Source organism: Sminthopsis crassicaudata, chromosome 1 (assembly GCF_048593235.1).
Source record: "Sminthopsis crassicaudata isolate SCR6 chromosome 1, ASM4859323v1, whole genome shotgun sequence".
In the NCBI taxonomy this organism is placed as follows: Eukaryota; Metazoa; Chordata; class Mammalia; order Dasyuromorphia; family Dasyuridae; genus Sminthopsis; species Sminthopsis crassicaudata.
Window position 1 is genome coordinate 561,788,864 of NC_133617.1, and position 27,871 is coordinate 561,816,734.

The 27,871-nt window shown below is 34.5% G+C and overlaps 1 protein-coding gene across 2 annotated transcripts in view; it reads right to left on the reverse strand.

Annotated features, from left to right (window-relative positions):
- The window catches only part of ADGRV1 (adhesion G protein-coupled receptor V1), a 710,827-nt gene extending 683,162 nt beyond the window's left edge, over positions 1-27,665 (reverse strand). Inside the window, exons 1-2 of one of the 2 annotated variants that reach the window (XM_074282109.1) lie at positions 27,333-27,442; positions 24,340-24,381 (exon numbers count right to left, since the gene is read on the reverse strand). Coding sequence is in view for 1 of the 2 variants with exons in the window: in XM_074282108.1 (XP_074138209.1) it covers positions 27,545-27,650 (106 nt within the window). In the remaining variant the exon portion in view is untranslated. Of the gene's footprint in view, positions 1-24,339; positions 24,382-27,332; positions 27,443-27,544 lie in introns of those variants that run through there. The other variant, XM_074282108.1, reaches the window with a different exon arrangement.
- Between the last annotated feature and the right edge of the window lie 206 nt (positions 27,666-27,871).

Below are 27,871 nucleotides of genomic sequence, written 5' to 3' on the forward strand. Positions count from 1 at the left end.
TGTCAGATTGGCTAAGATGACAGGAACAAATAACGATGAATGTTGGAGGGGCTGTGGGAAAACTGGGACACTGATGCATTGTTGGTGGAGTTGTGAAAGAATCCAACCATTCTGGAGAGCAATCTGGAATTATGCCCAAAAACTTATCAAAATGTGCATACCCTTTGACCCAGCCATACTACTACTGGGCTTATACCCCAAGGAACTACTAAAGAAGGGAAAGGGACCTGTATGTGCCAAAATGTTTGTGGCAGCCCTTTTCATAGTGGCTAGAAGCTGGAAGATGAATGGATGTCCATCAATTGGAGAATGGTTGGGTAAACTATGGTATATGAATGTTATGGAATATTATTGTTCTATAAGAAATGACCAACAGGAGAAATACAGAGAGGCTTGGGGAGACTTACATCAACTGATGCTGAGTGAAACGAGCAGAACCAGAAGATCATTATACACTTCAACAATGATACTGTACGAGGATGTATGCTGATGGAAGTGGATTTCTTCAACATAGAGAAGAGCTAATCCAATTCCAATTGATTAACGATGGACAGAACCAGCTACATCCAGAAAAGGAACACTGGGAAATGAATGTAAACTGTTATTTTTACCTTCTGAATCCAATTCTTCCTGTGCAACAAAAAATTCGGTTCTACACACATATATTGTATCTAAATTATACTGTAATATATTTAACATATATAAGACTGCTTGCCATCTGGGGGAAGGGGTTGGGGGAGGAAGGGAAAAAATCTGAATAGAAGTAAGTGCAAGGGATAATGTTGTAAAAAATTACCCATGCATATGTACTGTCAAAAAAAGTTATAATTATAAAATAAAATAAAAATTTTAAAAAAATTAAAAATAAAAAAAAGATTTGGTTTTATGGGAATAAACAACAAAATAAATAAACCTTTAGTAAATTTTATTAGAAAAAGGAAAGTGGAAAATCAAATTGTTAGTCTTAAAAATGAAAAGGGAGAACTTTCCACCAATGAAGAGGAAATTAGAGCAATAATTAGGAGTTACTTTGCCCAATAATTTTGCCAATAAATTTGATAACCTAAGGGAAATGAAGTATTACTTACCAAAATAGAGATTTCCTAGATTAACAGAGGAGGAAGTAAATTACTTAAATAGTCCTATTTCAGAAAAAGAAATAGAACAAGCTATTAATCAACTACCTAAGAAAAAATCCCCAGGACCAGATGGGTTTACATGTGAATTCTACCAAACATTTAAAGAGCAATATTATATTATATAAACTCTAATATTATGTAAACTATTTGAAAAAATAGGGAATGAAGAAATCCTACCAAATTCCTTTTATGACACAGACATGATACTGATACCTAAACCAGGTAGGATGAAAACAGAGAAAGAAAACTATAGACCAACCTCTCTAACAAATATTGATGCAAAAATCTTTTTAAAAATCTTAAATAAAATATTAGCAAAGAGATTACAGAAAATCATCCTCAGGATAATATACCATGACCAAGTAGGATTTATACCAGGGCTGGTTCAATATTAAGAAAACTATTTGCATAATTGATTATTTCAACACCAAATTAACAAAAAACATATGATTCTCTCAATAGCTGCAGAAAAAGCATTTGATAAAATTCCAACACCCATTCCTATTAAACACACTAGAGAGTATAAATGGATTTTTCCTTAAAATTGTAAGTAGCATCTATTTAAAACCATCAGCAAGCATCATATACTGGATACTGGATAAACTGGAACCATTCCCAATAAAATCATGAGAGATACAAGATTGCCCACAATCACCATTACTATTCAAAATTGTGTTAGAAATGCTATCTTTGGCAATAAGAGATGAAAAAGAGATTAAAGGAATTAAAGTAGGTAATGAGAAAAACAAATTATCACTCTTTGCAGATAATATGATGGTATACTTAGAGAACCCCTACTAAAAAGCTATTAGAAATAATCCACATCTTTATCAAAGTTGCAGGATATAAAATAAATCCATATAAATCATCAGCATTTCTATACATCACTAACAAAATCCAATAGCAAGAGATACAAAGACAAATTTCATTTAAAATAACTGTCAATAGTATAAAATATTTGGGAATCCATCTGCCAAGGGAACATCAGAAACTATATGAGAAAAACTACAAAACACTTCCCACACAAATAAAGTCAAATATAAACAATTGGAAAAATATCAAATGCTCTTGGATAGGTCGAACAAATATAATAACGATGGCAATACTCTCTGAATTAATCCATTTATTTAGTGCTATACCAATCAAAATCCCCAGAAACTATTTTACTGACCTAGAAAAAATAACAACAAAATTCAACTGCAAGAACAAAAGGTCAAGAATTTCAAGTGTGATTGCACATGGTCATTGTGAAGTAGTGATGTAATCCTATTGGAGTATTTAAAGGGAGCCTTAGACTCAGAACACTTTCTGGACCACAGCTCTCAGCCACAGACACAAGAAGAGATACCAGATTCCAGACTCCATCTTTAACCAGCCACATGGCAGCTCTCCTACCTCCTTCACTCCTCCACTAAGATCAAGGACTCAGGCTAATCCTGAGATCCTCCAGAGAGCTGCTCCAGACTTTACAATCTAAAACGACCTGTAGTATCAGTTTGTTTACATCTTGTCACCTGTGTTACTACAAGAACTCCCTGAGGGCAGGAACCAAAGATTTTTGTCTTTCTTTGGATCCCGGGCACTTAACACAATATCTGACATACAATAAATGCTTGATAAATGCTTATTGACTGACCTAAATTCTCTACAACTATTGAAAAAAATCCAACTTAAAAAACTTAAGAACTCTGGTCAACTTCTCTAATTTATAAGAAATCAAGCCATTCTCCAATTGATAAATGGTTAAAGGATATGAACAGACAATTCTCAGGTGAAGAAATTGAAACTATTTCTATCTATATGAAAAAATGCCCCAAGTCATTATTAATCAGAGAAATGCAAATAAGACAACTCTGAGATACCTCTACACATCTGTCAGATTGGCTAGAATGACAGGGAAAGATAATGCACAATGTTGGAGGGGATGTGGGAAAACAGGAACACTGATACATTGTTGGTGGAATTGTGAATACATCCAGCCATTCTGGAGAGCAATTTGGAACTATGCTCAAAAAGTTATCAAAATGTGCATACCCTTTGATGCAGCAGTGTTACTACTAGGCTTATATCCATAGAGATCTTAAAGAAGGGAAAGGGACCTGTATGTGCAAGAATGTTTGTGGCAGCCCTACTTGTAGTAGCCAGAAACTGGAAACTACATGGATGCCCATCAATTGGAGAATGGCTGAATAAATTGTGGTATATAAATATTATGGAATATTACTGTTCTGTAAGAAATGATCAACAAGATGATTTCAGAGAGGCCTGGAGAGACTTATATGAACTGATGCTGAGTGAAATGAGCAGCACCAGGAGATCATTGTATACTTCAACAACAATACTATATAATGATCAATTCTGATGGATGTGGCCATTTTCAACAATGAGATGAACCAAATCAGTTCCAATAGAGCAGTAATGTACTAAACCAGCTACAACCACCAAAAGAACTCTGGGAGATGACTATGAACCACTACATAGAATTCCCAATTCCTCTATTTTTGTCCACCTGAATTTTGGATTTCCTTTACAGGATAATTGTACACTATTTCAAAGTCCGATTCTATTTGGACAGCAAAACAACTATCTGGACATGTATACATATATTGTATTTAATTTATACTTTAACAGTTTTAACATGTATTGGTCAACCTGCCATCTGGGGAGGCGGGGAAGGAGGGAGAAAATTAGAACAAAAGGTTTGGCAATTGTCAATGTTGTAAAATTACCCATGCATAAATCTGGTAAATAAAAACTATTAATTAAAAAAAATCTCAAAAACTCTGGTCAACTTGATAATAAACCATGACTCTACAAGATCCATGACTAAAGTAAAGTGCTCTACCTCTTGATATAGAAATGGTGGGCCACAGGTACAGAATCAAACATACATTATTTTAGGGGTTTTTAATATTTGGGGTTTTTTTTAATTTCAAGTTTCAAATTCTTTCCTTCCCTCCAGGGCTTCCCCTAACCATTGAAAGGGCAAGTAATATGATACCATTACATATATGAGCCATATAAAACATATTTCTTAAATAAACAAAACCAAGAAAAAGAAAATGAAAAACAATATGATTTGCTCTTCAGATTTCATTAGTTTTCTCCAGAGTTGTATTTTTCATCATAACTCCATTGGAATAGTCTTGGATCATTGTATAGATAAGAGTTGTTAAATCTTTCACAGTTGGTCACTGCTACAATAGTGCCATAACCACATATACTATCTTCCTAGTTCTGCCCACTTCATTCAGTATCAGTTCATATAAGTCCTTCCAAGATCTGCAGAAAACATCCCCTCATCATTTCTTATACCACAAAATATTCTATCACATCCAGACCACAATTTATTCAGCCATTCTCCAATTAAACTGCAGACACACACTTTTAGTATTAGCCAATTTGTTATAAGAATACAAGTCATTCTCCAATTGATAAATAATGAAAGGATATGAACAATTTTCAGATGAAGAAATTAAAACCATTTATAGACATATGAAAAAATGTTCTAAATCACTATTGATCAGAGAAATGCAAATTAAGATAACTCTGAGATACCACTACACATCTCTTATATTGGTTAAAATGACAAAAAAAGATAATGATGAATGTTGGAGGAGATGTAAGAAAAATAGGTGGAATTGTAAACTAATCTAACCGTTCTGAAGAGCAATATGGAACTTTGCCCAAAGGGCTATCAAACTGTGCATATCCTTTGATATAGCAGTGTCTCTACTGGGCCTGTTCCCAAAGAGATCATAAAAATTGGGAAAGAACTCACATGTGCAAAAATGTTTGTAGGAGCCCTGTTTGTAGTGACAAGGAAATGCAAATTTAGTGGATTCCCATCAATTGGAGAATGGCTGAATAAGTTATAGTATATGAATATTATGTAATATTATTGTTCTATAAGAAACAATCAGCAGAATGATTTCAGAAAGGCCTGGAGAGACTTATATGAACTGATGCTACGTGAAGTGAGTAGAACCAAGAGAACACTTACACAGCAACAAGAAGATTATACGATGATCAATTCTGATGAATTTCAACAATGAGGGGATTCAGCTCCAATAGTCTTGTGATGAAGAGAGCCATTTGCATCCAGAGAAAGAACTGTAGGGACTGAGTATGGCTCATAACATAGTGTTTTCACTTTTTGTTGTCATTTGCTTGCTTTTTGTTTTCTTTCTCATTTTTTTTTTCTTTTTGATCTGATTTTTTCTGCAGCATGATAATTGTGCAAATATGTATAGGAGAATTGTGCATGTTTAACATATATTAAATTACTTGCCATCTAGGGAGGGGTGGGAAAAAGAGAGGGAAAAAATTGGAACACAAGGTTTTGCAAGGATAAATGTTGAAAATTATCTGTACATGTGTTCTGAAAATAAAAAGCTTTACAAGTATTGAAAATGTTATTGGGAAATGTTTAACAAATTCAAAAAATACAATAAACATAAAAAGAACTAGTCAATTTTAGTAGTAGTACTAGTACATTTGTTTTATTTATCTATGATTATTACAAAGAAAGTTTTTTGGGGAGGGTAAAACTTGGCACACATGCAAAAAGAGGTCATGCTAATGATTTTTTTAAAAAGAAAAGATAATGAAGCATTTTTAATGCACAGAAGACAACAAAAGTGCAGAGTGCAGAGAAATTTCAATCAAGACAACTGTGAAACTTACATACATATAGATATATATAAATATAATTTTCTCATATAAAATACTGCTTAAAATAACTAGACCATTCAAAACATATAAACAAGTAGTTTTTAGATCAAGTAATCAAAAGTTATACTCAGATATATGAAAATATGCTAAAAATAAATATTGATAAGAAAAACAAAAAAAAAAAGAATTCACTTCATACCTATGAGAGTGACTAAAATCACAGAAAAGGAAAATTATAAATGTTGAAGAGGATGTGAGAAAATTGGTATACTAAGGCACTATTGGTAGAGCTACAAATTGATCCAACCATTTTAAAGAATAATTTGGAATTATGTCTTTTTACTATAAAACTGTTCATATTCTTTGATGCAATAATGCCACTAAAGTATATATCCCAAAAAGATTTAAAAAGGGATTGTGGTGGGGTGGTGGTAACCTATTTGTACAATAATATTTATGGCAGTTTTTTGTGGTGGCAAAAAATAGATCTCCATCAATTAGGGAATAGCTGAACAAGCAGTGGCATAGAATTGTAAAGGAATACCCTGTGCTAAAGAAATAATGAACGGGATGCTATCAGAAAAACATGAAAAGGCTTACATAAAGTGATGCAAAATGAAATTATTAGAACTGGGAGAACATTGTATATAGTAATAGCAATATAGTAAGATGATCAATTGTGAATGGCAGCTATTCTCAATAATACAATAATTCAAAGCAATTCCACAAGACTCATAATGAAAAATGCTATCCATCTCCAGAGAAAGAACTGATGGAGTCCTAATGCAGATCAAAGTATAGCACTTTTCATTGATTTGGGGGGGGTTGGTTTTCTTTTACTACATGGAAAAGTATATGGAAATATATTTTCCATAACTGCACATATATAATCTATATCAAACTGCTTATGTCTTGGGGGGGAGGGGAGAGAATTTGGAATTCAAAAATTTAAGAAATGGTTGTTAAGGGGAAGTCTGTGGGAAAATGACAGAATAGGTCAGAAAATTCCAACTCACCAGATTTCCATGAAAAACAAAACAAAATTGCACTTCAGAGCTAAATAGATTGGTGAAAAATAAATAAGACTTGGGACAGAATTGGGATCTCCTAGGAAAACCACAGAAGCCCAAAGAAAGATCCCAGGACACAGGATTGGTTGATATGAAGGTGAAGTATATATACCTCCAGGCTAACTCAGGTACTGGGGCTAGCTGGGTTCAGAGGTAACCTCAACCTAAATTTTTATCTCCAGGACAGTGGGGAGTGGTGGAGGGCAGTCCTAGAAGATTGAGGGAACATCAGTTGAAAAGGAACTGCCAGGATAAGGAACAGCTGAGTTACTGCCCTGAGCAAGAAGGAACCAGCACATCCTATGAATATAGAAGCAGTGGAGCAGGGTAGCTGCTAGCTGCAGGCACTTAAAGGAAGGTAGAGTTCCTGGTTTAGGGCTCCAGGTAAAAGGGGAAAATTGAAGACCTTAAGCCAGAGATACCATCCCTCTTCCGCTCTCCTCTCCCACAGCTAGAGGTGATTATACTATTAAGTTCTTTTTTTTTTTTAAATAAGCAAACAAAAGAGAAAGAACTTAAGCACAGAAATTTAGTATGGGAATAGGGATGATCTTCAAAGGAGGTCATAGAAGTTTAAAAAAAAAAAAAAAAAAGTTTCCTCTATCCCAAAGAGTAATGTTAAATGGCTACTTGGCCAAAAAGAATTTATAAAATTCAAAAAAGACTTTAAAATCAAATGAAAGAAGTAAAAAAATTTTTTAAATAAGAAGCCAAGAAAAACAAGATTATGAAAATAAAGTTAACCAATTAGAAAAGAAGATCCAGAGTCTTAAAGAAAAAAATGACTCTTTGAAAATTAGAATAGGGACTTCCGGCCAAGATGGCAGCGTGGAGGCAGACAGCTGCTTGAGCTCCTCGTTTTCTCTCAGAACTTACTTCATAACAAGCCTCTGACTTAATGCTTGACCCAGAAAGAAATCCACAAATAATCACCAAGAGAAGACATCCTTGAAAGTCGCCAGAAAAGGTCTGTGTTTGCTCGGGGGAGGATCAATCAGACTAGGCGCAGACTGAGGGCAGGCAGCCAGAGCAAGACAGGCAGCTCACACAGCTCAGACCAGAGGGGGAGGGGTACAATCTCTGCTGTTTCTGTGAAAGGGCTTTTGCCCCAGTGTGGATGTTCCGTCTTGGCAGCAAGCCAGGAGCGGTGGAGAGGGTGCAAACACCGGAGGTGAAGATTAAAACCCCAGAAAGCCAGCGTCTCTCAGAGCCCGGCCACCCCCAACCCCCACCTGGACTGACTCGGTGCGTTCTTGCAGCCTCAGAGCGCAGACTCAGTACAGTCATTGCTGTTCTGTTAGTGGCTCTCTGCTGCACTACCCCCAGTCTGTAGAGGAAGCCCATTAATACCATCCAGCCCCATCCCCCGCAAAACAGACCAATTATTTCTCTTGTCAGTTTGTTTTCTTTGATTCCTACTCTGACAAAATGAACAAAAAATTCAAAAGGGCTCTAACCTTTGACAGCTTCTGTGTGGAGAGGGAGCAGACTTCAAATGCTGAGGAGAATAGGAACAGACTGTCCCCAGATGTATCCCCTGGGAGGGATATAAGCTGCTCCTCAATACAAAAGAACCTCATAGAGGAAATCAAAAAGGCTCTCACAAGAGAGCTGGAAGAGAAATGGGAAAAGGAAAGGGAAGCTTGGCAAGAGAGCCTGGAGAAGTCATCCCATGCATTCAAAGACAGAGTGGATAAAGAAATCAAATCATTGAGAAACAAGATTAGTGAGCTGGAAAAGGTAAACAACTCCAAGGAAAACAGGATTAGTGATCTGGAAAAGGTAAACAACTCCAAGGAAAACAGGATTAGAGAGCTGGAAAAAGAAATCAGCTCTCTAAAAAATAAAATGGATAAAATGGAAAAAAATTCCATAGAAGATAAAAACTCAATTGGACAATGACAAAGAGATATAAAAAAAGTGAGTGAAGAAAATACATCATTGAAAATTAGACTGGAACAAGTAGAAATGAATGACTCAAGGAGAAACCAAGAGGGAGTCAAGCAAAACCAGAGAAATGAAACAATTGAAAAGACTGTCAAGTACCTTACCAGAAAGACAACAGACCTGGAAAACAGATCCAGGAGAGACAATTTGAGAATAATTGGACTCCCTGAAAAATGGAAGGAAAAAAAGAGCTTGGACACCATTTTCGAGGAAATTATCAAAGAGAACTGCCCAGACATTTTGGAAACAGAGGGTAAAATAGACATTGAAAAAGTTCATCGATCACCTACTGAAAGGGACCCTAAAATCAAAACGCCAAGAAATATAGTGGCCAAGTTCAAGAACCATCAGACAAAGGAAAAGATATTGGAAGCTGCTAGAAAAAAGCAATTCAGATATAGAGGATCCACAATAAGGATAACACAGGATCTAGCAGCGTCCACATTAAAAGAACGCAGGGCTTGGAACATGATATTCCGAAAGGCTAAGGAACTTGGTATGCAGCCAAGAATAACTTACCCAACAAGAATGAGCATCGTTTTCCAGGGAAGAAGATGGACATTTAATGAAATAAATGAATTCCATCTATTTTTGATGAAAAAACCAGACCTACATAAAAGGTTTGATCTTCAAATACAGAACTCAAGAGACTTCTAAAAAAGGTAAAAAGAAATCTTGAGAACTATACTTCTGTCAAAAAAATATGTAAAGAACATATGTACAATTTGTCTTAGAAACTAGAGGTGGAAAGGAGATTATATCATAAAAAAGTATAAAGTGGTGGTACTACATCTAATGAAGAGGCAAAGGTAACCTATTATATCTGAGAGAAAGAAAGGAGGGAGATGAACATAGCGTGTATCAATAGATATATTCGATTTATGGTGAAACTTCTTCCACTTCATTGAAAAGTGAAAGGGAAGGAGTAAGCTAAGGGGAAGGGAATACAGTAATTTCAAGGAAAAGGGGTAAAATAAGGGGAGGATCTTTAAGGTGGGGGAGGGATCCTAAAAAGGGAGGGCTGTGAAAAGCAAGTGGTGTTTACCAGTTTAATACTGGATAGGAGGGTAAAAGGGAAGGAAAGGGGAAAAGCATAAGCAGGGGTTAATAGGATGGCAAGCAATATAGAATTAGTCCTTCTAACCATAAATGTGAATGGGGCAAACTGCCTCATAAAGAGGAAGCAGTTAGCAGACTGGATTAAAAGTCAGAATCCTACTATATGTTGTTTACAGGAAACACACCTGAAACAGGATGAGACATTCAAACTAAAAGTAAAAGGGTGGAGCAGAATCTATTATGCTTCAGGCAAAACCAAAAAAGCAGGAGTAGCCATCCTCATCTCAGATCAAGCAAAAACAAAAATTGATCTAATTAAAAGAGATAAGGAAGGGCATTATATCCTGCTAAAGGGCAGCATCAATAGTGAAGCAGTATCAATATTAAACATGTATGCACCAAGTGGTGCAGCATCTAAATTCTTAAAAGAGAAATTAAGAGAGCTGCAAGAGGAAATAGATAGCAAAACTATAATAGCGGGAGATCTCAACCTTGCACTCTCAGAATTAGATAAATCAAACCACAAAATAAATAAGAAAGAAGTCAAAGAGGTAAATAGAATACTAGAAAAGTTTGATATGATAGATCTTTGGTGAAAGCTAAATGGAGACAGAAAGGAATATACTTTCTTCTCAGCAGTTCATGGAACCTATACAAAAATTGATCATATACTAGGGCATAAAAACCTCAAAATCAAATGCAGTAAGGCAGAAATAGTAAATGCATCCTTTTCAGACCATAATGCAATCAAAATAACATTTAATAAAAAGCCAGGGGAAAATAGACCAAAAAATAATTGGAAACTAAATAATCTTATACTAAAGAATGATTGGGTAAAACAGCAAATCATAGACATAATTAATAACTTCACCCAAGAAAATGACAATAATGAGACATCATACCAAAATGTGTGGGATACAGCCAAAGCAGTAATAAGGGGAAGTTTTATATCTCTACAGGCCTACTTGCATAAAATAGAGAAAGAGAGGGCCAACGAATTGGGCTTACAACTAAAATTGCTAGAAAAGGAACAAATTAAAAACCCCCAGACAAACACAAAACTTGAAATTCAAAAAATAAAAGGTGAGATTAATAAAATTGAAAGTAAAAAAACTATTGAATTAATTAATAAAATTAAGAGTTGGTTTTATGAAAAAACCAACAAAATAGACAAACCCTTAGTAAACCTGATTAAAAAAAGGAAAGAGAAAAAGCAAATTGATAGTCTTGAAAATGAAAAGGGTGAACTCACCACTAATGAAGAGGAAATTAGAACAATAGTTAGGAGCTACTTTGCTCAACTTTATGCCGATAAATTCGATAACTTAAATGAAATGGAAGAATACCTTCAAAAATATAGCTTGCCCAGATTAACAGAGGAAGAAGTAAGTAGTCTAAATAGTCCCATCTCAGAAAAAGAAATAGACCAAGCTATTAACCAACTTCCTAAGAAAAAGTCCCCAGGACCTGATGGATTTACAGGTGAATTCTACCAAACATTTAAAGAACAACTAACTCCAATGCTATGTAAACTATTTAAAAAAAATAGGGATTGAAGGAGTCCTTCCAAATTCCTTCTATGACACAGACATGGTACTGATACCTAAACCAGGTAGATCGAAAACTGAGAAAGAAAACTATAGACCAATTTCCTTAATGAATATTGATGCTAAAATCTTAAATAAGATATTAGCAAATAGACTTCAGAAAATCATCCCCAGGATAATACACTATGACCAAGTGGGATTTATACCAGGAATGCAGGGCTGGTTTAATATTAGGAAAACTATTAGTATAATTGACCATATTAATAATCAAATTAATAAAAACCATATGATCATCTCAATAGATGCAGAAAAGGCCTTTGATAAAATCCAACATCCATTCCTACTAAAAACGCTTGAGAGTATAGGAATAAATGGACTATTCCTTAAAATGATAACGAGCATATATTTAAAACCTTCAGTAAACATCATATGTAATGGTGATAAACAAGAACCTTTCCCTGTAAGATCAGGAGTGAAACAAGGTTGCCCACTATCACCATTACTATTCAATATAGTACTAGAAACTCTAGCCTCGGCAATAAGAGCCGAGAAAGAGATTCAAGGAATTAGAGTAGGAAATGAAGAAATCAAATTGTCACTTTTCGCAGATGACATGATGGTATACTTAGAGAACCCCAAAGACTCTGCTAAAAAGCTATTAGAAATAATTCAGAATTTTAGCAAAGTCGCAGGATACAAAATAAATCCACATAAATCCTCAGGATTTTTATACATTACCAACACAATCCAACAGCAAGAGATACAAAGAGAAATTCCATTCAAAATAACAGTCGATAGTATCAAATATTTGGGAATATATCTACCAAAGGAGAGTCAGGAATTATATGAGCAAAATTACAAAACACTTGCCACAAAAATAAAGTCAGATTTAAATAATTGGAAAGACATTCAGTGTTCTTGGATAGGCCGAGCGAATATAATAAAGATGACAATACTCCCCAAACTAATCTATTTATTTAGTGCTATACCAATCAGACTCCCAAGAAACTATTTTAATGACCTAGAAAAAATAACAATAAAATTCATATGGAAGAATAAAAGGTCGAGAATTGCAAGGGAACTAATGGAAAAAAAAGTCAGAGGAAGGTGGTCTAAGTGTACCTGATTTAAAGCCATATTATAAAGCAACAGTCACCAAAACCATTTGGTATTGGCTAAGAAATAGACTAGTTGATCAGTGGCATAGGTTAGGTTCACAGGGCAAGATAGTGAATAAAAATAGCAATCTAATCTTTGACAAACCCAAAGATCCCAAATTTTGGGATAAGAATTCATTATTTGACAAAAACTGCTGGGAAAACTGGAAATTAGCATGGCAGAAACTAGGCATGGACCCACATTTAACAGCACATACTAAAATAAGATCAAACTGGGTCCAAGATTTAGGCATAAAGAACGAAATCATAAATAAATTGGAGGAACATGGGATGGTTTACCTCTCAGACTTGTGGAGGAGGAAGGAGTTTGTGTCCAAGGGAGAACTAGAAACCATTATTGATCACAAAATAGAACATTTTGATTACACCAAATTAAAAAGTTTCTGCACAAACAAAACTAATGCAAACAAGATTAGAAGGGAAGTAACAAATTGGGAAAAAATTTTTACAATTAAAGGTTCTGATAAAGGCCTCATCTCCAAAATATACAGAGAATTGACTTTAATTTATAAGAAATCAAGCCATTCTCCAATTGATAAATGGTCAAAGGATATGAACAATTTTCAGATGATGAAATTAAAACTATTTCCACTCATATGAAAGAGTGTTCCAAATCACTATTGATCAGAGAAATGCAAATTAAGACAACTCTGAGGTATCATTACACACCTGTCAGATTGGCTAAGATGACAGGAACAAATAACGATGAATGTTGGAGGGGCTGTGGGAAAACTGGGACACTGATGCATTGTTGGTGGAGTTGTGAAAGAATCCAACCATTCTGGAGAGCAATCTGGAATTATGCCCAAAAACTTATCAAAATGTGCATACCCTTTGACCCAGCCATACTACTACTGGGCTTATACCCCAAGGAACTACTAAAGAAGGGAAAGGGACCTGTATGTGCCAAAATGTTTGTGGCAGCCCTTTTCATAGTGGCTAGAAGCTGGAAGATGAATGGATGTCCATCAATTGGAGAATGGTTGGGTAAACTATGGTATATGAATGTTATGGAATATTATTGTTCTATAAGAAATGACCAACAGGAGAAATACAGAGAGGCTTGGGGAGACTTACATCAACTGATGCTGAGTGAAACGAGCAGAACCAGAAGATCATTATACACTTCAACAATGATACTGTACGAGGATGTATGCTGATGGAAGTGGATTTCTTCAACATAGAGAAGAGCTAATCCAATTCCAATTGATTAACGATGGACAGAACCAGCTACATCCAGAAAAGGAACACTGGGAAATGAATGTAAACTGTTATTTTTACCTTCTGAATCCAATTCTTCCTGTGCAACAAAAAATTCGGTTCTACACACATATATTGTATCTAAATTATACTGTAATATATTTAACATATATAAGACTGCTTGCCATCTGGGGGAAGGGGTTGGGGGAGGAAGGGAAAAAATCTGAATAGAAGTAAGTGCAAGGGATAATGTTGTAAAAAATTACCCATGCATATGTACTGTCAAAAAATGTTATAATTATAAAATAAAATAAAAAATTAAAAAAAAAAAAAAAAAGAAAATTAGAATAATACAAGGGAAAGCCAGTGTAATTACAAGAGACCAAGAAATAATAAAACAAACTATGAAGAATGAAAAATAGAAGAAAATATGAAATATCTTATAAGAAAAATAATAGATCTGGAAAATAGATCAAGAAGAAAAAACATACCTGAAAGCTATATCCAAAAAAAAATTTTTTTGATATAGTAATACAAGAAATAATTAAAGATTGTCCTAAAGTAATAGAACCAGAGAGGAAAACAGAAACAAACAAAAAAAATCCACTGATTACTATCTCAAACAGATCCTACAAGTAAAACATAGAAATATCATTGCTAAATTTTGGACACCCCCAATTTTACAAGCAACAACAACAAAAACCCAATTCAAATACTCTAAAGCTACATTAAGAATTGTTCAGGATCTATCTGTAGCTACAATAAAATACTGCAGATCCTGGAATAATACATACCAACAATCTAAAGAACTAGATTTGCAGACAAAATTATTATATGCAGCAAAATTAGGTATAATATTGAATGAAAAGAAATGGACATTCAACGAACTGTTAAATTTTTAGGATTTTGTCTCAAATAAATCTGAACTCAATAGAAAATTTAACCTATAAGAGGCAATATCAAAGACTAGTTTTGAGGAACTTAATAAGAACAAATTGTTTATATTTTATATGTGGAAATGTAAGCTATATGTCTAAGTTTGAAATTAGTAATTGGATAATCAGAAAGGAAATGGGATAGAGCTAATAAGTATGATATGATTCTTGAAAGCAAAACAATCTAGTGAAAAAATTAAACATAGTAATCATGCTATATGAATGAGGTATGCAAGCAAGAACCAACATAGTGGAAATTCAATGTGGGAAGAGAGCTGGTAGTTCTGTAAATTTACTCATATAAGGAGTGGGTTAAACAGGGAATAACACACACACACACACACACACACACACACACACACACACACACACACACACACACACACCCCTCCAAGAAAAGTATATAGCACTCTCCAAAATCTATTTTTAGAAATGAGGGAATAAGATAAAGTAGAGCATAGAAGTATATATAGATTAACAGGAGTGGGATAAGTGTGTAGATTAAGTGGGATAATATGTAGCTTAATGGGAAATGGGGGAGGGGAAAGAATAAACATACAAGAAAACAAAGATAGACAGTCTTAAATACAGTCTTCTATTATTATATAAGCTTTACTCATATATTTTCAATTCTCCCTGATGATCTAGTAGACATATGACAGTGTTTGTTTTTTCTTTTAATTTTTAAATAAATACATAAAAATTAAAAAACAAACCAAAAATAAGAAATAAATAAAAAAGAAATGAATGTTAAAATTGTTTTTACATAAATTGGGAAAAAAGAAAGTGCTTTTAAGGTAAGATTTATTACCAAGAAACCTGATATGACTTTTTAAAAATCTAAACCCTAAAAATATATTAGATAAGTTTTAAAGTAAAGATGCATATTTTTTAGGTTAAGCAAATTGATACTTTGATTAAAAGTCAAGCAACAATTTATAAAATAATAACAAAAGTATTCTAAAGACAACTAATTCTAAAATACTTTAGAATTTTTATAAACATAATGACCAAATACAACGCTGGAGAATTCAAGATTAAACATTTTATTTAACACTTGATGGACTCAGGAGTTCAGATGGAAACATTTTGGAGTCGGATTTTTTTGGAGTTTTTTTTTTTAATCCAGAAATGTGTTTTGCTTGACTATATATGTTAGGAAAAATAAAATTTAATTAAAAAACATATAAAATAGAAAAAGAATCACAAAGTAAATAATAGTAATGTTTCCAAATGATTTAAATTGATTCAAGTGTGCAACAGGAATCACACTTCCCCACCCCACCCCCAATTGTAAAGGCTGATCAAATTGAAGCCTTTTAAAAAACTGAAATCTCAAACTGAATAGATGTGTAAAAAAAATTTATCATGGTGAAATTTTTCTATCTTATTAGTCAGTTATTAAGTGCAAATATGGCTATTATTCTTTTTAGATAATTTAAGGATTCACATTCCAGGACAGAAAAATATAGGCAACACTAAAGGACATCACCATATCAGATAATTTTCTTTAATTGCTACTCTTTGTCCCAAGAAGGGTCTAATTTTCAGGGTTAAGCAGAATGGTTGTTTTCTTTTTTCTTTCACAGAAATAATTTTGGCATACAAAATACATCATTAATTTTTTTTTTTAAGATTCAAGTACATGACTAAAGACAAAATAGGACTGATACCTATTAACTAATTTATTTTTTACCAGCAATGTGTAGATTAGTGTATTATTGACCCTGTTCATTTCAATCTGATGATTTATTATAGCATTCTTAGTCAGCTTTCTTAGAAAAGCAAAAATTATGTTTATTTTTTAATCTAATATGTATGTAGTCTCCAAGATATATATTATTTTGTCTGAGAACAAATACTGCTTTGAGGTATCGTGAATCTCTAATGAAGACAGAAGGCAAGAGGAAGTGCAGGTAATATCTAATTTCAACCAAAAACTAATGTAGCAATAATTTGATATTTATAATATATTTGGATACCAGGATTCTATTTACTACATATTCCCTGTCCAGTATGCTGATCTCCTGAAATAAAATTATTTTTTATACTTTCTATCTACAAGGTACATTTCACATATTTATATTTATGTTTTCTGAACATGAATTTAGGTCTGAGCAACAACAAGGTTGGGGATGCTAGATGAAGCATAGGAAGCAAAAAGAAATTAAAAACATCAAATAAGGACTCTGGAGAGAGCCAAAAAAAAAAACTATAACTATAATCCTCTCATAGATAATTAACTTTCCATCACAAGAAAGAATGAATGTGAACAAAAAGGAAAGAGAATATTTAAGCTTCATATGTTTAAGTCCTCAAATAATTTTGATAAAGAATTTAAGTAAATATTGGTAAAGAATTTGAATGGATTCTGATGGTTCAGGGAATAAATTTCTGAGGCTGACATCAATAAAGAGATTTCCCAAATGTAAATATCACTATCATGTTTAACTTTTATTTTATTTTCCTTTTTAAAAAATTAATAAGCATTTACTTTTTTCTCTGACCTCTCCAATTAAGGGAGAAAAAAAGGAAAAACAAAACTTTTGTAAGAAATATGCCTAGTTACACAAAACAAACTCCCATATTATGCTATGTTCAAAATTGTATTGTGAATTGTTTATAAGAATGGGGACAGGAACTAAATGCTGGGAATTCAGGTAGATAAGGAAGATGGGTAATGGTGAAAATAACAAAGATTGTGAAACACCTCTGTGTCAAAAATGCCTCCATAACTGATAGAAAGCTATCTGCCTACTAGATTTAGAGAATACTATATATGAAATACAAACAGTACAAATGTGTCTAAGGCATTTGCTCATGATTACAAGGATTATCCCCAAACATCTATCTAATAGAGTAAGACCTAAGATTACAGTGCTTTTATCCTAGTACATACACATCCATGCAACTGTTTTGTACATATTCACATCATAACCCTTCATATTTGTAAAGTACTACTGCAAGTGACCACTACCAATATGTAAAAAAATAAATATATACATAAATGCATGTCTTCTTTATTGCCCACATAAAAAGTCTTCTTTGTTTTGCTTCTGTGGTCATTATTCTCAGAATATACAAAATCCTCTGTCTAGCATTTAAAGTCCTTCCCAATTTAGCTTCAATCTATCTTTTCAGGCTACTGACACATTACTTCCCCTCAAACAATCTACAATCCAGCCAAATAGCCTTACATTCTTCTCTGCTTCTATGGCTTTGCACTGACTTTCCTGAATATACAACCTTATGCCTGATGTAATTCTCACCTTGGAACTCTCAGTTCCTTCAAGACTCAACTCAAATGAAGTTTCCTTTAGCAACTTTTTTCTAATTTCTTCAGATAGGTCCTTTCTCAAAAACAAAAACAAAAACAAAAAACACACATACTTTGTATTTATCCAAGATCATTCTGTAGGTCTCTAGTGGAATATAACACCTCTTGAGGGCAGAAGTACTACCTGGCATTTAACTGTTTGATAAATGTTTGCTGATTGCATGATTTACCAATCTGCCTCTTGACTCTGACATATTGAGTGTTGCATGTTAAATTAGTTTCTGTAACTATTATTTTCCAGATGCTTATAGTTAAGCTATACATTACAGGATATCTATAAAGTACTGTCACTCAAAGTGTAAAGTCATCCAAACTCTAAACTTCAGAATTATTTTTTTCTCATTCATCTCATTTAACCTTCCAAATGCAATTGGTCTTCAAATTCGGATGATTATTCCATTTCTCATTCATTTATTTCTTTCCATTCCTACAGTACTTTGAGCCCATGATTTCAATTTTACATTGTTATAACATTCTTTCTAATTATCTTCTCCATTTCATCTATCCTGCACATATTTACCAGATTAGTCTTACTAAAAAAAAAATCTCTTCTAAATCATTCTCAAAACTTCCCCAGTCACTACAAGATAAGGTACATATTCCTTTACCTGACAATCAAGGCCATTTACAAACTGGTCCCAATTTAATATTCCAAACTTATCTTACTTAGCTATTTAAATCCTTAATTTAAATCCTTGCTCTAAACAGCCTGTTTTATTAACAGTCAACTTGCCCATTCCTGCCTTCATGGTTTTGTTTATGTTATTTCCCAAATTTATAATACAATATACTCTACTCTACCTATCCAAATCCTAACCATCTTTCAAGGTTCAGATCAAGTCCTGTCCCTTTCATGGCACCAGTTACACATTGAAATCATCCAGATCACCAAAGGACAATTTAACTTTCTTGCTTCAATTTTCCAAATTTTCAATTAATCATTTTCATCATTGGCTAGTTGACTACCTAATCAGGATTGAATTTCAGGGGGGCGGAGCCAAGATGGCGGAGAAGAAACACACGACTCTGTGAACGTCCTCACTCCCTCACAACCAATTAGATAAATTAAGTCTCAAAATTAGCTCAGGACTGATAGATACCACAAGGACTGGAAGCACGACTTACCAGCTGAAGAGAATCTGGAGTTTCAACAGGAAAGGTCAGTTCTCAGGGGAGGAATAAGAAAGACCAGCACAGACGGTGGGGTAGGGGCACACTGCGCCCCATTGCGCTGGGAAGGGCTCTGGGATCAGAGAAGCCACTGAGGTAAAGGAATCTGGCACAGGCTGTTAGCTCTTCTCTGCTAATTATTTAGCAGTTCAGAAGAGAAAGCCAAAATATTTTAAAACTCAGATTAGATTTTCCCCGGACCCTGAGGGTGACTCAACAGACTCGGCACCAGGGGGTGTGGCCTCAGCTACCACCTGAGAATAGTTAAGAGATTGACAAGTGGGTGGATACGGCCCAAGGCAACACACACTGCCTAGCTTAGCTGGAGGGAGTGGAACTCAGCTCCAGGAAGTCCCAGAGAAGCGGAACCTTTGAACTAGGGACCGCGGTTTCTGGCAGACACTTCCAGTTTGAGCGCAGGGGCTTCTCACGTCACCTGCTGCAGACATCCACTCCTCACCCGGACACATAGGCTGGGCTTCGTGCTGTCTTCACTATTCTACGCCCTCGAAGCACAGTAGTGCTAATCACCTCTGAGGTACTTCCAGGGAGGGGGTGGGGAACTCTCTCCCAGAGCTCTCTCTTAGCTCAGGCTCAGGAGCCGCTGCATCCATCCGGTCTGGGAGGAAGCTGGTAAAGAAGTAAATAATTTCCTACCCCAGAGACAGACCCCAAAAGATTTTTTTAAGTATGAGCAAAAAAGCTAGAAAAACCATAGATTCCTTCTATACAGAGAAAGAGCGGGTATCCAACCCCGAGGAAGTTGACAGCAGAGAATCAGATAACAACCTAAAGGGGAACGATTCCTGCCCCCCATCACATAACTCTCTCCTAGAAGAAGCTCTTAAAAAATTGAGGGAGATCGAAGAAAAATGGGGAAAAGAAAGGGAAGTTATGATAGAGAATAACAATGTCCTGAAATTGGAGTTGGAAAAAAATAAAGAATTCACAGGAGATGCAGGGAAACAAAATTAGTGAATTAGAAAAGGTTAAAAAAACACAGGAAAGTAGGATTTCTGAATTGGAAAAGATAAAAAAGTCTCAAGAAAATAGAATTTCTGAATTGGAAAAAGAAAATAATTCTCAAAAAAAAAAATTAGGGAAATGGAAAAAAACTCAATAGAGGATTGAATTTCAGTAATTTACTGATAAGACAAAAATTTAACTGTGCATTGGGCTTCTCTTGCACAATCACAAATAATACACAAACACATACATATGTGTGTGTCAGTTAGATTGATATATGTTGATAAATTTTTAACAATAGCTCTCCATTATCCCACACATTTAAGTATAATCTTTCTTACTAACATTTTGTCTATGCCATTCTTAATCTAAAAAATCAACAAGACAATAAATTGAACCCTGATTTGTAATGTTTGTTGATTTCTAAAGTGTGAATGCTCAAAAAGCTCTCATGAGTAAACTGGCTCCAGCACATCCCTGGTCAGATTACCTTCAGATATGCCTCAAAGTTATATTTGTCACTTAAAAAATACATATAATTTTAAATTATCCTTCCTTCTGTTTTTAATTCATGTTAAATTATTTGAAATGAGAATTCATTATTATTCTTTCAAATCATTGTATAATTGGGTCTTCTCCCAGAGAATACTGATTAACAAGGTGAACTGAACTGAAATATTATCCTGTGGTATGGATTAAAGGATATTATCACTTTGATTATATTGACAAAAAGATTAGCATGGCATATTCTTTACAGATGAATACAGGCATGTATTATGAAAAATTGATGTTACCTAATTACCAGAATACATTGCTAAAAAAAAAAAAACTGATAACAACGTTCACATTTTAAAAATGACTGTGCAGATACTAAAGTAACCTATACCCCTGCTGTTGGATTAGACCAAATGCCTCTGTAGTTAGATTAGACATAGTTAATTCATTATCACATTCAAGCAGAGAATTGATTTTTACATTTATATTTTACACATATTCCCTGTAGGATTCTTTTTCCCAGGAAGGGGAAAAAAATCAGTCTGAAAAATTTAAGACTGCCTTTTTAAAATTGCTGAGGCTTCTATGTTCCACTAATTTATTCCCATATTTGTGCTCCCTATTTATTGACTTACAAAGTACAAACAGAAATAAACTATTCAACAGTTTCTCACAATACCCTCCTTTTTCCCTCCTTAGAACTGCATTTTATTTGAAGCTATTCTGAATCTTTCAACCTGAGCCACATTTCAATAACGACTATTTAATAATTACAATCATTCCCTTATTAGCTTGGCATTTCATTTTCCTTGGTCTATGGCACCCTATAGTTCAAGACAAGGAAATCTCTTTGCTGATTAGTTATTTAGGACCAGCAACAATAACCATGCTGGAAAGAAAGGTACTTTGAGAGGATTACATAAGAGCCAGTTCTTAACAGCACCAAACTGAGAGCAGCAAATTACAAACCCAAGTACTTCGTAGCAAGTAACCAAATTGGCTAGTTGAAATGCTAATTGCCATTCAGCAAAGCTAAAGACAGACAGGGGACCTTGTGCTTCATAGAATGACATGCATTTTTACTCTAGTTCTGCACCATTGTCTTGCTGAGAATCATTTGAAATCTATTCAGAAAGGTAGCTCTTTCCCTAACCTTTAAAAATGTGGGAAATTTCTTTGGCTCTAACCAACATCACAGATCTGATGTGTCAAAAAACCTGAACAGATGGCTGGATTAAGGCCATGTTAAACCCCTAATAAAGTAGCTTCCAATAAAGTATGAAAGCGTTCAAAGCTCAAATATATAGAATCATTTCAAGAAATGTGTTTGGGAAAAAGTTTTTGTATACCAGATGATCTATTGAGCAAGAACATAATCAACTATTTTTAATTTTTAAAATATGTACATCATATATTCTATTGGTATGAAATGTTTGTAATATTCAGGAGAAATAAAAGACATCCTTGAAATAGAAATTACCCTACCCAAATATGCCAAAAATATACAAACCATAAAAAGGGCTATTAGCATAAATTTAAAACCAATTTGTTGAAAATATGCCAAGAGCTCTAAGCTCAACTCACTTTTCTTCCTCATACAAAAGAGAGGCATTTCTGTTTGTACTTTACACAAACTAAGCATTTAATAAATGCCTGTTGAATGAATGAATAAGAACGCCTCCCTTCAGATCCTTTCCAGAATTTTCAAGTTAGTCAATTTCATGTCTGATTATAATAGAAAATCAAAATGGCTCTGAGAGTACCTGTTTAGTAGGCAAAAAAGATGTACTGCTTGTGTGTAGATTTGAGAATATAGTATATACAAAGACACTAGGAAAATAAAAGGAGCTAGCTCCCTTACTCAATTCTCCTCCTTCTTTTCCTCCTGCTCTTCCTCTGCCACAGTCCTTGTCAGGCTAACATACACGGGGTAGGTATGGAGCTTTGGCTCTACATGTGGCCCAGCACCTGTCTGGGTGTTGTCTATAAGGAGGACATGATTATACAACGATGCCTTGCTATCCTGAACATAAAGGAAGAAAAAAAAAAAAAGAATGCATACCATGTGAGGAAAAACTATTTGCCTTACTTTATTTTGAACAATTTCTTTTTCTTTGTTAAAAGGCCTGGCTAATTCTTAAACATTTTCACTTTTTTTCTGCATCAAATATTTTATTTTATTAACACATTATTTAAATATTAGAGTGGCAGAATAATCAATTTAAATAATAATTCAACTGAAACATAGCTTCAAGTGATGATAAAAAGTAGCTTTCGTCTGGCTTTTAACAATTGATAGGTGATGTAAGGTTAATTTGGCAGCCAACTGAGCATATTATTTTTCACCATAAATATCAGAATAAAATATTTTCCCATGGTACATTTCTATCTGATTTAAGAGGGAAAATATTATTTTACACATTTTAATTATATATTTAAAATATAGGGATAATTTTTATCTGAAGAGTTCAATATGCTTGAAATTATATATGAGAAGAGAACATGAAAAATCTACACAAAGATTGAGAAAAAATTGAGCAGTTCAAGTTACAAATTTAGAGATAAGGCTCAAGAAAAGTGAGTTTCCCAGTTAAATTGATAAGAGTAATTATTTCATTCAATCAATATTTTATTGCCTACTGTGAACACTCATATAAGAGAAAGATAGATATTCATAGATAAACTTGAAAAGAACAACCACTGACCTTAATTCTGTTTTTTCATTTCTATAAGATAGAGAGGTAGTAATAGATTAATGGATAAAAATCTGGCCTCAAAGTTCAGGCTTTGACACATTAACTGTGTAGACTCCTTGGAGGATACTTAATCTCTCAGCACTCCCCAAAATACCATTTGAGATAGTAAAATGCAAAACAGTTGCTGGTATGCAGGACTGGTAGTTACCTATACTTTATATAACCCGTATACAGAAGTCACAAGTTCACATCTATCCATCCCAATCTTTGTGCCCTTTTGAAAAAATTTTAGAGAAAGGTTTTGTGCTAAGCTAAAACTAAGGAAGATGTGGGTTCAAATCATACCCCTTACTAGACATTATATATGCACACACACACACATATATCTATATGTAAATATAGATAGATAGATATATACATGTATGAAAATGAACTATGTATACATAGAGGATATATTTGATCAAAACTTAAGAAAGAAGCAGATAGATTTCTGTGGACAATTTCATATAGTCAAAAAAATTAAGTCACAAAATTGACAAAAGAGTTAAGATCCTACTGTATTCATTATTTATGATTTTAAGATAATATTTTACTTGACATATCAAAACATCATAAAACAATAGCTTATATAGGCATTCTACACACACATCAAAATCATGCAAAACCCTATAAAAGACACTACAGAAATGATTTTGTTCAACAACTGACTGAATCCTGATATCAATCAAGGTGTTAAACAGGAAGTGCACCATTAGATGGATTATATCTTACATAATGTCTTAGTAAAGGGATAGGGGCTGGACCAATAATTTTGTAGGACATTCACTTTCTCTGCAAAATATAGTCTTAGAAAGCTGCTGAAAATCCTGGTATCAAGTGTAATATCCAGTAACATTGGCAATATATATCAGAAGATTTAAACCTACCTCTTCTTAGCTTCAATAATGGATCTCAAGGAATACCATCTCCTAACAAAAGAGTACAAGATTTATTTTCTATTAATGGTAAGAACCTCAAAATATCCTTCTATTATATGCTATGTTCCAAGTTACACTATGCTCCAGAAAACTACAAAGTCTTGCTTCAGGAAAGTCCAAAGTAACCTCAAAGAGATTTCTCTAATCACCAATGCTGAAAAAATAAAGTAAGTGAAAAATGTATATTGCCTAGACTATGACATGAAGCATACATATATTTCTTGATGTTGCAGATATGAGTTACATGCAGACTTAAGCAGTATGAGGACATTAGGCAATATTTGGGAAATTGCAAGTTGTTTAATGATTCTCAACTGCTTGCTGCCACAAAAACCCAACTCTTTCAAGCTCCATAATAATAAAGCATACCATAGTCTTTTGGCAAGTAATTTTTCAAACAGACAGTGAAAAGCTACTTGGTGGGCATGAAGGAGCTATAGCCTATTACCAAAAGTCACATGTAAGATATGACAGTAATTCTACTTAGTTATAAAAATTTATTAGTGAGAACTACAGACATGAAAACATAAAATCTGATAACAATAATAATACTTATATAGCATTTAAAGGTTTGTAAAGCACTTTACAAATACTATTTTATCTTATAAGATGTCACAAATAAACTTCTAAGTGTCCACTAAATTGAATAAAAACTAATTTTAAAAAAACTTAGTATTTAGCAAGCCTAGAGTGTTACTTTTTATTAATCTTACAAAGTAAAACAAAAAAGTATTTTCTTTCATTCACTTAAATAGTGGGTTCCAGAAAACAGTAAGATGTATGATCTTGAATAAGCAAGATATCTTACCTCTATGATTCTCATGAGTAGTGTTAAATTAAATGCTCTCTAGGATCTTTCTGGCTCTGAAATTCCACATTTTGTTAATACTTGCCATTCCACATTTGTAAATACTGGGGAGGGGCCCTCATCCTTGTCTTTTTGAATCAATGAAAAATTATACAGAATGTCTTCATAGAGCCTTAAGCTTTAATAGCTAACCCACAAGATATATAGATTTATATGTAAAATTTATTTCAATAATGTATGTATATATATATATCTACAAATACACACTAGATATGTCACATTATATAGTGTGTGTGAGTATGTATTAATATATGGATCTCTTTGTAGTCTCAAGGAATATTCCTTCTTTCTAATTATAAAAGCATTCTCTTGAACAATAAAGGTGCAAGGGCAATTCAAAGTAGAAAGCTCCTTGGTCATACTTTTTGCCTGATACTTTTTTCTCCACACTGACTAGACATTAAAATGTCATCTAAGAGCCAAATTGTATCTTACTTACTATACCCATAAAACTGATGCTATTGAATAAATGCTCAAACTCTGCTTACTGAAGTCAAACAAAGTACTATTTATTGTTTAAAAACATGGTGTCAAAGTATCAGCGTAGTTTTAAGCTTTAAAATTGTACTGGGACTTTTGGAACACATTGTATAATGAATGCATTTCAGCTCTAGCTTACCAGATCAAAAGCTAATACTTTTATCCATTTATATTTACTCCTCATATTTGAAGATAACCTTTGATTCATTCATGGAAGCTCTATGAATCATGGAAACCTGCTCTGACCATTAAACTTTCAAATTCAGTGTGTTCCAAAAGTGTTTAATAAAATTGCAAGCTTTTGAAACATAATATATTTTGATTACTTTAAAAATTACAATATTTTAAAATTGGGTATTTATGTTATATTTCACTAAGTCTCCATCAGGCTTTATTTAGTATCCCCTACAGACTGTATTTGTACACAAGTTAATACCAGCCACTTAGTTCAACAAGTTATGTCCCAGCATGTGACTTAGTGTTATTTTCTTTTTTTCTTTTCTTTTTTAAGTTTTATTTTCTCTTCCATTCTGATTTGACAGATTAAATACATATATTCTGAGGTTGCAAATCACAAAAACTAGTAGTAGACATGCAGATTTAAAGTAATGCTCTGTTAGTCACAACTTTTATTTTTATCAGTTTTATTACACTGGTGAATTAGCTGCACCTTTGGGAATCTAGTGTCAAGTAATAAACTCATTGTGTGTGGAGGTCACTTTCAGCTGTACTAACGAAGCACATGTTTAAGGCCAAGTATTTTGTAAATTGTAAGCTCTACATTTAGTAAAATTAAAAAAAAAAACATTTTTATAAGTAACAAAATGCTAAGCTTGACTTTTAAAGCATTTTTTCAGGCAGGTGAAAGCTGGAGAGTTTTCACATTTCCAAACAGATTTATTTCTCAACATTAACTTAAATAGAAATCATTTTAAAAGATCGTTCGGAAACTTTAAAAACTACTTTCAAGCAATTTACTATTTGAAATCATATTTAGACACCTCTCCAGAACGCAATCTACACATTTATTCTAAGAAATGTGCTTTGATGTAGAACACATTGGAGACTCTTTTTTTTTTTTTTTTTTTTTGTAGGATATTTCAAATGTTTCGTTATTATTTCATATCTATGGAATGATGCTCACACTTAATGTTCAACTTTACTTTTTAAAATTTAAGCTATGGTTAAACATGTAATTGGAGAGGGGAGAGAAAGAAAGGAAGACTCCACACTTAATTGTTTCATTTTCAACTTCTTTTATCACACAGCCAACTTTTCCAAGGGATATAAAGGCTTGAGACTATGGACGTGAAGGGCGGCTGCTGGGGTGAATTCAGCCCGCGGTCAGCTCCCCGACGCCCCCAGCTCGCGCGCGCTGGGGCCGAGATGGAAGAGCACTCAGAGGAGCGCACTCCGCCGCGGGACTGACAGACCCTGCAGCTTCAGTGGCCGCCAGCGTCCCCCAGCCCCGCCGCTTACCCCCGCCTTCTTACAACAGGTGCTGTGGGGCCGGAGAGTCTCCCCGTCGAGGGAGCGCACAGCTCCCAGGTGATGCTCCCGGACTTGCCCCCGCCCCCGCCTGCCACATTCCTACCTGGATCCGAGGACAAGGACATGCGTGTCCTTTGGACAAAGCCGTTCAAGAACCCGGGCTCCAGCGCCACTAATCTCCTTTCCCAGTGAGCCTTCTCCCAGGCTTCTCCCTCTCTCCTGCTATCTAGATGCTTAGGAAAACTCGGTCCTTTCCCCCTCCCCCCCCATTCTTCCAGCTCCAATAGAAGTAGCGGCTCTTGGGGCCCCGCGTACCTGACCGGAAGAGCAGGGGTGCACGGCCACTAGCGCGCGCGCTCCGCAGCTCAGCAGGAACCAGGAGGCTGTTACCCTGTCGTCCGAAACACCCTGCTTTGGGCATCCCTAATGGTCTCTCCCAACAGAGAGGCGCCCCAGCTGGGCTGCGTGGGCGCGTGGCGGAGGCTCTCTCAGGCGTGGAGCTAGCCTGTGCTTTGCCAGAGCTCACCCTGCATGGTGCGGCTTGGCTGAAATCCCCCGGGGAACTGCGCTTTACCTCGAGAGCCTTCAGTTCTTCCCGTCAGAAGGGAGCCTGTCCGAAACTGTTCATCTCGAAGGGCTGCT